This window comes from Mus musculus, chromosome 9 (genome assembly GCF_000001635.26).
Source record: "Mus musculus strain C57BL/6J chromosome 9, GRCm38.p6 C57BL/6J".
Lineage (NCBI taxonomy): Eukaryota > Metazoa > Chordata > Mammalia > Rodentia > Muridae > Mus > Mus musculus.
Window position 1 is genome coordinate 37,701,844 of NC_000075.6, and position 10,854 is coordinate 37,712,697.

The 10,854-nt window shown below is 40.1% G+C and overlaps 1 protein-coding gene across 1 annotated transcript; it reads right to left on the minus strand.

Annotated features, from left to right (window-relative positions):
- Positions 1-9,504: 9,504 nt before the first annotated feature.
- On the minus strand, positions 9,505-10,437 carry Olfr160 (olfactory receptor 160). Its single transcript, NM_030553.2, has one exon. The coding sequence runs from the start codon at positions 10,432-10,434 to the stop codon at positions 9,505-9,507; it is 930 nt and encodes a 309-aa protein (NP_085030.2). The 5' UTR covers positions 10,435-10,437.
- Positions 10,438-10,854: the final 417 nt, after the last annotated feature.

Consider the following 10,854-nt stretch of genomic DNA (forward strand, 5'->3'; position numbering starts at 1 on the left):
GTACCCCCTTTTAATTGGGTTATTTGGGTTATTGATGTCTAACTTCTTGAGTTCTTTGTATATTTTGGATATTAGCTCTCTATCAGATGTAGGATTGGTAAAGATGTTTTCCCAATCTGTGGGTTGCCATTTTGTCCTATTGACAGTGTCCTTTGCCTTACAGAAGCTTCTGTTTCATGAGGTCCCATTTGTCGATCCTTGATATTAGAGCATAAGCCATTGGTGTTCTGTTCAAGAAATGTTACCCTATGCCCATGTGTTTGAGGCTCTTTTCCATTTTATGCTCTCTTAGATTTAATGTATCTTTTTTTGTGGAGGTCTGTCTTAGTTAGCGTTTTACTGCTGTGAACAGACACCATGACCAAGGCAAGTCTTATAAAGGCAAGTCTTATAAAAAACAACATTTAATTGGGGCTGGCTTACAGGTTCAGAGGTTCAGTCCATTATCTTCAAGGTGGGAGCATGGCAGTATCAAGGCAGGCATGGAGCAGGAGGAGCTGTGAGTTCTATGTCTTCATCCAAAGGCTGCTAATGGAAGACTGACTTCTAGGCAACTAGGGTGAGGATCTTATACCCACACCCACAGTGACACACCCATTCCAACCAGGTCACACCTATTCCAACAAGGCCACACCTTCAGATGGTGCCACTCCCTGGTCCAAGGATATACAAACCATCACAAGATCCTTGATTCACTTGGACTTGAGCTTTGTACAGGGAGAAATGAATGGACCAATTTGCATTCTTCTACATGTTGACCACCAGTTGAACCAGCACCATTTGTTGAAAATACTGTTTTTTCTCTGTATCTCCTCCCATGGGTATTTTATTCCCCCTTCTAAGAAGGACTGAAGTATCCACACTTTGGTCTACCTTCTTCTTGAGCTTCGTGTAGTCTGTGAGTTGTATCTTGGGTATTCTGAACTTCTGAGCTAATATCCACTTATCAATGAGTGCATATCATGTGTGTTCTTTTGTGATTGGGTTACCTCACTCAGGATGATATTTTCTAGCTCCATCCATTTGCCTAAGAATTTCATAAATTCATTCTTTTTAATAGAGCTAAGTAGCACTCCATTGTGTAAATATACCACATTTTCTGTATCCATTCCTCCGTCAAGGGATGTCTGGGTTCTTTCCAGCTTCTGGCTGCTATGAACATAGTGGGGCATGTGTCCTTATTCCACGTTGGAGCATCTTCTGGGTATATGCCCAGGAGTGGTAATGTTGGGTCCTCAAGTAGTACTATGTCAGTTTTCTGAGGAACCACCAAACTGATTTCCAGAGTGGTTGTACCAGCTTGCAATCCCACCAGCAATGGAGGAGTATTCCTCTTTCTCTACATCCTCGACAGCATCTGCAGTCACCTGAGTTTTTGATCTTAGCCATTCTTAGTGTGAGATGGAATCTCAGGGTTGTTTTGATTTGCATTTCCCTGATGCCTAAGGATGTTGAACAGTTCTTTAGGAGCTTCTCAGCCATTTTGTATTCCTCAGTTGAGAATTCTTTGTTTAGCTCTGTACCCCAAAGTGTGGAGCAGAAACTGAAGGAAAGGCCATCTAGAGGCTGCCCCACTTGGGGATCTGTCCCATATAGTCACCAAACCCAGACACTATTGTAGATGCCAACAAGTGTTTGCTGACAGGAGCCTAATATAGCTGTCTCCTGAGAGGCTCTGCCAGCGTCTGACAAATACAAAGGTGGGTACTCTCAGCCAACCATTGGACTGAGCACAGGGTCCCCAAAGGAGGATGTAGAGAAAGTATCCAAGGAGCTGAAGGGGTTTGCAGCCCCATAGGAGGAACAACAATATGAACCACCAGTACATCAAGAGCTCCCAGGGACTAAACTACCAACCAAAGAGTTCACATGGAGGAACTCATGGCTCCAGTCGCATATGTAGCAGAGGATGGCCTTGTTGGTCATCAATGGGAGGAGAGGCCCTTGGTCCTTTCAAGGCTCTATGCCCCAGTGTAGGGGAATGCAAGGACCAGGAAGTAGAGTGGGTGGGATGGCGAGCAGGGGGATGGGGGAGGGGATAGGGGATTTTCAGAGGGGAAACCAGGAAAGAAGACAACATTTGAAATGTAAATAAAGAAAATATCTAATAAAAAAAGAAAAAAATACTGTCTTTTTTTCACACTGGATGGTTTTAGCTTCTTTATCAAAGATCAAGTAACAATAGGTGTATGGGTTCATTTCTGGGTCTTCAATTCTATTCCAGTGAACTACCTGCCTATCACTATACCAATACCATACAGTTTTTATCACTATTGCTCTATAGTACAGATTGAGGTCACAGATGCTAAGTCCCTCATAAGTTCTTTTATTGTTGAAAATAGTTTTTGCTATTCTGGGTTTTTTGTTATTCCAAATGAATTTAAGAGTTGTTCTTTCTAAGTCTATAAAGAATTGAATTAGAATTTTGCCGGGGATTGCACTGAATGTGTAGATTGCTTTTGATAAGATGATTATTTTTACTACATTAATCCTTCCAATCCACCAGCATGGGAGATCTTTCTATTTTCTGAGGTCTTCTTCGATTTCTTTCTTCAGAGGCTTGAAGTTCTTGTCATACAGATCTTTCACTTGTTTCGTTAGAGTCACACCAAGATACTTTATATTGTTCATGACTATTGTGAAGGGTGTCATTTCCCTAATTTCTTTTTCATGCTGTTTATTCTTTGAGCATAGAAAGGCTACTGACTTATTTGAGGTAATTTTTTATCCAGCCATTTTCCTGAAGTTGTTTATCAGGTTTAGGAGTTCTCTGGTAGAATTTTTGGGATCACTTTAGTATACTATCATATCATCTGCAAATAGTGATATTTTGACTTCTTCCTTTCCAATTTGTATCCCTTTGACCTACTTTTATTGTCTAATTGCTCTAGCTAGGACTTCAAGTACTATATTGAATGGATAGGGAGAGAGTGGGCAGCCTTGTCTAGTCCCAGATTTTAGTGGGATTGCTTCAAGTTTTTCTCCATTTAGTTTGATGTTAGCTACTGGTTTGGTGTATATTGCTTTTACTACGTTTACATATGGGCCTTGAATTACTGATCTTTCCAAAACTTTTACCATGAAGGGATGTTGAATTTCATCAAATGTTTTTTCAGCATCTAATGAAATGATCATGTGTTTTTGTTCTTTGAGTTTATTTATGTAGTGGATTGTGTTGATGGATTTCTGTATATTGAACCATCCCTGCATCCCTGGGATGAAACCTACTTGGTAGTGGTGAATGATTGTTTTGGTGTGTTCTTTGATTCAGTTTGTGAGAATTTTATTGAGTATTTTTGCATCTATATTCCTAAGGGAAATTGGTCTGCAGTTCTCTTTCTTTGTTGGGTCTTTGTGTGGTTTTGGTACCAGAGTAATTGTGGCTTCATAGAACGAATTGGATAGAGTACCTTCTGTTTCTATTTTGTGGAATAGTTTGAAGAGTATTGGTGTTAGGTCTTTGAGCATCTGATAGATTTCCGCGCTAAACCTATCTGGTCCTGTGCTTTTTTTACATTCAGAGATTTTAATGACTGCTTCTGTTTCTTTAGGGGTTATGGGACTGTTTAGATGGCTTTTCTGATCCTGAATTAATTTGAGTATTTGCTATCTGTCTAGAAAGTTGTCCATTTCATCCAGATTTTCCAGTTTTGTTGAATATAGGCTTTCGCAGAAGAATCTGATGATTTTTAAAAATCTTTCACAGTTTCTATTGTTATATCTCCCTTTTCATTTCTGGTTTTGTTAATTTGGATACTGTCTCTGTGCTCTCTCATTTGTCTGGCTAAAGGTTTATCTATCTTGTTGATTTTCTCAAAGAACCAGCTCCTGGTTTTGTTGGTTCTTTGTATAGTTCTTTTTGTCTCTACTTGGTTGATTTCAGCCCTGATTTTGATTATTTCCTGCATCTAATTCTCTTGAATATATTTACTTCTCTGTTCTAGAGCTTTCAGATGTGCTGTCAAGCTGCTACTGTAAGCTCTCTTCAGTTTCAGTTTTGGAGGCACTCAAGAGTTTTTCTCTTAGCACTGCTTTATTGTGTCCCATAAGTTTGGCTATGCTGTGGTTTCATTTTCATTAAACTCTAAAAAGTCTTTAATTTTTTTCTTTATTTCTTCTTTGACTAAGTTATTATTGAGTAGGGTGTTGTTCAGCTTCCATGTGTATGGGGGCTTTCTTGTTGTTGTTATTAAAGACCAGCCTTAGTCCATAGTGATCTGATAGGATGCATGGGATTGTTTCCATCTTCTTGTATCTGTTGAGTCTTATTTTGTGACCAGTTATTTGGTAAATTTTGGAGAAGGTACCATGAAGTGCTGAGAAGAAGGTATATATATATTTGTTTTAGGATGAAATGTTCTATAGATATTTTAAAAATCCATTTGATCTATCACTTCTGTTAGTTTCACTCTGTCTTTTTGTTTGTGTTTCCATGATCTGTCTATTGATGAGAGTGGGGTGTTGAAGTCTCCCACTATTATTGTATGAGGTACAATGCGTACTTTGAACTTTAGTAAAGTTTCTTTTATGAATGTCGGTACCCTCACATAGATGATGTTCAGAATTGGGAGTTCATCTTATAGATTTTTCCTTTGATGAATATGAAGTGCTCTTCCTTATCTTTTAAAATAACTTTTGGTTGAAAGTCAATTTTATTTGATATTAGAATGGCTACTCCATCTTGTTTCTTAGGACCATTTGCTTGCCAAACTGTTTTCTAGCTCTTTACTCTGAGCTAGTGTCTATCTTTGACTGTAAAGCATTCAGTCTCACTCTTTACTGTTCTCTTATAAGCCACCTCCCAAATTAATTGTCTACATTTTTTTTTTTTTTTTTGCCATCTGGTTATCTCTAGTGCTACCTGCCTTATATATGTCTGACTGGAGCCTGTCCTTCCTGTGATCCTGGTTGTGTAAGAACTCCTCTAAGTCAAGCTGTCTCTGTGATTCTGTGCTTCTGGGATCCTGCAATCCTGAGATCCTTGGTATTTCCAAGCTCCTGGGAATCAAGCTGCCTTTGGGACCTTGAGATCCTTGTTTGACCAAGCTTTTGGGATCCTGTGATCCTCTGATCCTGGGTGAGTTGGAGCACCTGGGAGTAGAGCTGCCACTGGGTGTTGTGGGGCCGGCTTTGGAGTTTGCGCCCAAGGTCTGCTCAGGGCCCTGGCCCAGACAGACCAAAAGGAATCCATGCCACTGGTCTGGCAGAGTTCCTTCATGCCTCGTTCCTGCTGGTCCTAGTTACTTCGGGTGTTGAGGACAGATGTTGTGCCTTCCTCACCTCTGATCCTCTGATCCCGAGGGTGTTGGAGCATCTGGAAGTAGAGCTGCCTTTGGGTGTTGTCTCTCCTTCCTTCTTTCCTTCCTTCCTTCCTTCCTTCCTTCCTTCCTTCCTTCCTTCCTTCCTTCCTTCCTCCCTCCCTCCCTCCCTCCCTCCCTCCCTCCCTCCCTCTCTCTCTCTCTCTCTCTCTTTCTTTTTTCTTTTTTCTGAGACAGGGCTTCTCTGTGTATCTGGCTGTCCTAGAACTCACTCTGTAGACCAGGATGGCCTTGAACTCAGAAATCCGCCTGCCTCTGCCTCCCAAGTGCTGGGATTAAAGGCGTGTGCCACCACACCCGGCTTTCTTCTGTATTTCTTTAAGAGAGTTATTTATGTCCTTCTTAAAGTCATCTATCTATCTTCATCATGAGATGTGACTTTAAATCAAAGTCTTGCTTTTCTGGTGTCTTGGGGTATCCAGGGCTTGCTGTGGTGGGATAATTGGGTTCTGATGATGCCAAGTAGCCTTGTTCTCTTTTGCTTATGTTTTTGCCCTTGCCTCTCACCATCTGGTTATCTCTCGTGTTAGCTAGCCTTGCTGTTTCTGACTGTGGCTTGTCCCTCCTGCAAGCCCGTGTGTCATTATTCTTAGGAGGAATTTGGGTATGGAAAGCTGTGACAGGATCAGCACCAGGGTGCAGATGCAAACAGGAAGGATTCCTTCCCAGGCTGCTCCTTGGTTCCTGTGTCCTGAGGGCTCTGGGCAAGTCTCTCTGAGCAGAAGTGGTGATCTTACCTGTTCTCACATGTGTGTAAGCATTCCTGGTAAACCAGCTCTCTTCCGGCTGTAGTGAGGTATGGAGAGCTGTGACACAGGGTCAGCTTCCAGTGCAGATGGAATTCGGAAGCTCTTATCACAGTTTTTTTTTTTTTAAGAGGTCTCGTTGATGGCTTTCTGTCTATGCTGTTACTTTTTTGGGAGTAGTTCTTAAATTACCACTGCTTTTCTTCCCTAAAATGTCCAATAACTTAACTAAGATATATTTTGGTATTCATTCTAATGGGTAACTTTCTTTGATGTGATGTGTGATTTTTCTACTTTCTGTCTTTGTTTGTTTTCTTCCTTTTCTTTCTCCTCTTACTACTATTAGAGCACTATATGTGTGTGTGTGAGTGTGTGTATATGTATACACATATGTATATGATTATACAATGCATAAGATGTATATAAATATGTATATAATATATATGAGTATGTATATGAGTATATATGTAAGTATGTATAGGAGTATGTGTGTGTATAGATGCATGAGTAGACGTGTGTGTAGATGTATATGATGCATATGATGTGTATTTAATTGTATATGATGAGTGGTGTGTGTATGTATATGGCACATATGGTGTGTATTGTGTATGATGTATATGTATATGATGTATTTCCAGATGCATATGTGTATAATGTATGCATAGATGTATAAGTGTATGATGTATGTATAGATGTAGGTATTTATGATGTATTATGAATGATGTATAATGAGGATGTAGATGTGTGTGATGTAGATGTATATGATGTTGACTTTTCAGCTCTCCTGTGAAGATCTTGTCTGCTGGATCTGGGATCTGAGGACCTGAAAGAATGGGGGTGGAATATAATCTAATGCTCTAGACAATCCTACTTTAGTTTCAGTGTAGTTTTATACACAAATGTAACAAAGAAAGTGGTGATCTAAGGAAGATTGTTTGAGTCCAGAAAAAATGCTAAGAAAAACATGTAAACATCAGTATGCACATATTAAATATTAACAGAGTAGCCCTTTCCCAAAATGTTCTTAGGACAAACCAATTTTTTTCTTTTTCTTTTTTCCATATTTTTTTATTGGTTATTTTATTTATTTATAGTTCAAATGTTTTCCCCCTTCACAGTTTCCCCTCAACAAGCTCCCTATTTCCTCCCCTAGCCCCTGCCTCAATGAGGGTGCTCCCCCACCTGCCCACCCTCTCTAGCCTCAGTGCCCTTGCATTCCTCTACACTGGATCATAGAGTCTCCACAGGACCAAAGAGCTCCCCTCCCATTGATACCAGGTAAGGCAATCCTTTGCTACATATCCAGCAGGAGCCTCATGTGTACTCTGCTTGGTGGTTTAGTCTCTGGGAGCTTTGGGGTGGGGGTGGTTGGTTGATATTGTTGCTCTTCCTATGTGGTTGCAAATCCCTTCAGCTCCTTCAGTCCTTGCTCTAACTCCTTCATTGGAGTCCCCGTGCTCAGTCCAATGTTGGCTGCATCCATCCACATCTGTATTTGTCAGGCTCTGGAAGAGTCTCTCAGGGGACAGCTATACTAGGTTCCTGTAAGCAAGCTCTTCTTGGCATCAGCAATAGTGTCTGGGTTTGGTGTTTCTCGAGATCTCTTCCTCCTTCTGAGTAGGATTGTAGGACAAACCACTTTTAATACAATTATCTGGCACATATTATAGATTATATCTGGGAAAGAACAAAAGCAAAGCAGGTCCTATCCAGATTCAGGGTGCACTGACCAGATTGGGCTCTATAGCTATAATCTGAAATCTAACAGGCATACACATGTCTTATAAACTGAATGTAAATGTTTCACACATGAGGCATGAAATCATGTCTAAGAACAATTCAGGGGACAAAATGTACTTGAGGTAAAAGTCCCCTTGCTTTTTTTCCTGGAGCCTCACTCACAGTTCCCAGGGGCATTGGTTATCATGCTTCATTATTTTAACCATGTTCTGACAGTATGTATGCATATATATGTATATATGTATACATATATATGTTTTTGAATTTATCCTTCATCATGTATTCTGTTCCACTTTTTAGGATTTCTTTTCAAATCTTTTAGTAAAGGCTAAAAGAAACTCTTACTTTAATTCAGTCTCCTTTGCCCATTTCTGTATTTACTGTTTTCTCATAAAATCTTTTCATTTTATTTTCAGGTTTTTGTTTTTCCCCTTTCCACTTTCTATTTCTCCCTACACAAATGCTTTGTTTATTTTCTGTTACTTCTTTTTCAATCTTTGTGGCTAAAATTATTTTTCTTGTAGTCTTTAATCATTTCCTGAATTCTGTTGTTTGCTTTGTTATTTTCCTAATGCAAGGTCTTCTGGCCCCTTCCTGAGTTCTATTTGTTTTACAATTTATTTTAGAACATTTTGAAGTAACGGTATGAGAGTCATTTATGTGTATTTTTGTGTGTCTTGCTTTGTATATCATGTAGGAAGAATATTCTGCTGTCTTATAAGTATTTTAAGTAAAATTTCATTTTGATTATTTTTGTTGTTAAGTTCTATATAAAACTACCACTTTAAAATCATACCTATAGAACTCCCTGGCTAGTTTCTGTGAAGTGTTATGATGCTTCAGTGCCTGGACTCTTGGGGCTTTGTGCCCTTTCTGCCCCTTTTCATACTGTTGCGGTTGTGCCATTTGTTTTTTTTTGTTTGTTTGTTTTTTTTGTTTTGTTTTGTTTTTTTGTTTTTTTTCCTATCAGAGAATTCTCGCAGCTATGGCCATTCAAAATGCCAGCACTGCTGTGGTCCCTGCAGTTCTCACCATGATTCCTATACTTCTCACCACAATTAGAGCATGAAAACCTTCTTTAGTGGTAGCTGCATACCTACACTCAGCCTGTTGAATTTGGCATAGGGTATTTGTTAGAAAGTTTGGGTTTTTCAGTTTTAGCAGTCACCCTGCCATCTATCACCACCATTTATGTCACCATCATCTATCAGTAGATTAGTTTGTTTATGAAGTCAGAGCACCGATCAAAGCCCACCAACTGCTCTCAGCATGTAGCTTATGGCGGACATTTCAAATATCAGCTACACAGAGAAACCTGTCTCGAAAAACCAAAAAAAAAAAAAAAAAAAAAAAAGAAGAAGAAGAAGAAGAGGAAGAAGAAGAAGAAGAAGAAGAAGAAGAAAAAATAATACTTTCATATTGACAGTAATAAGACCACAAATGCCTCTCAAGTAGTAATGCTGATGTTTAGTTTAAGTTATAATAAAACAATAACTGTTAAAACAAAGGATTCAGGAAGGGGGAAATGAATCCTAAATGAAAGAAAAATGACCTTAAAATAGACAAATAGAAAAACAACCACATACTCAATCAAAGAGGGAAGTGATTGTCTTCTGTACACAGTTGGGCAAGCTTGCAGATTACATTTTCCAGGTGTGCATAACCACTTACTTTTACATGACGAAAGATCAGCATTTACATCAAAAGACTCTTCTCCTCAGTGTTTTGTCCAGTGCGGTCTTCACCTCCTTGTTTCTCAGGCTGTAGATCAGGGGGTTGAGCATGGGGATCACTGTGGTGTAGAACACAGAAGCTACATTCTCCTGGGCCAGGGAACTAGCTGTAGAAGGCTTTAAGTACATGAATGCTGTGGATCCATAGAACAAGCCCACAGCTGCAAAGTGGGAGCTGCAGGTGCTGAAGGCTTTGGACCTGCCCTCATTGGAGCTGATGCGAAGGATGCTGGACAGGATGAATGCATAGGAAATGAGTACGGTTAAGCTGGTAACTATAATGTTGAACCCAGCTAAAAAGAAGACAGCCATTTCTATATCATAGGTACTAGAGCAAGAGAGCTTCATGAGGGGGAGGATGTCACAGAAGTAGTGGCTGATGAGGTCCTCACAATAGTTTAATTTCAACATGAGGCTAGTCTCTATTGTTGAGCCTATGAGTCCCATGGCATAGACAAAAACCACCAGCAGAGAGCAGAGGGCAGGAGACATGATGATGTTATAAAGCAAGGGTTGACAGATGGCCACATAGCGGTCATAGGCCATCACAGTGAGCATGTAACACTCAGCAATGACGAAAACCAGGAAGAAGTATAGCTGAGACATGCACCCCACATAGGAGATGAGGTTTCTTTGGGACACAAAGTTGATGAGCATTTTAGGGGTAATGACAGAGGAGTAGCAGAGATCCACGAGTGACAGGTTACTGAGGAAGAAGTACATGGGGGTGTGAAGCTGTGAGTTGAGTCCAATCAAGGTGATCATGCCCAGATTTCCCACCATGGTGATTATGTAGATCCCCAGGAAGAGGAGCAAGAGGGGTAGCTGGAGCTCTGGCCTGTTAGTTAGCCCTCTGAGGATAAACTCTGTCACTGTAGATTGATTCTCTGCAGCCATTGTATCTGGGTGGGAAGCCTGTGTGGTGGGAGAGAAGGAGTTTGTGAATGGTTGTTCTTGTTCTGCTTGAAGCAGCTGGTTTTCTGCATCTGGCACTTGCTGAGCTACCCCAGTTATGATAGATGCATCTTCTTCACACTGTTGCACTTTGCTGTAGGAACTAGCTGCAGAGTTTCAGAGATCTTGAAGCTGAGAGTTACAGGTGAGACATCAGAATGTCTCATGTATTTCACAAATGTCCCAGAGCTGTGGTTCTGGGTTAGTAGTTACCTTCTTACACAATCTATCATGTTTCATTTCATAGGCATTAATTAGAAAGTTTATGTTTGAGGCCAGGAAACTGTTTGAAGAATCTCTCTAAGGATGCTGATGTTTTTCCCACTCTGTATGTAGTTAATGATATTTTCATAGTTCATAACT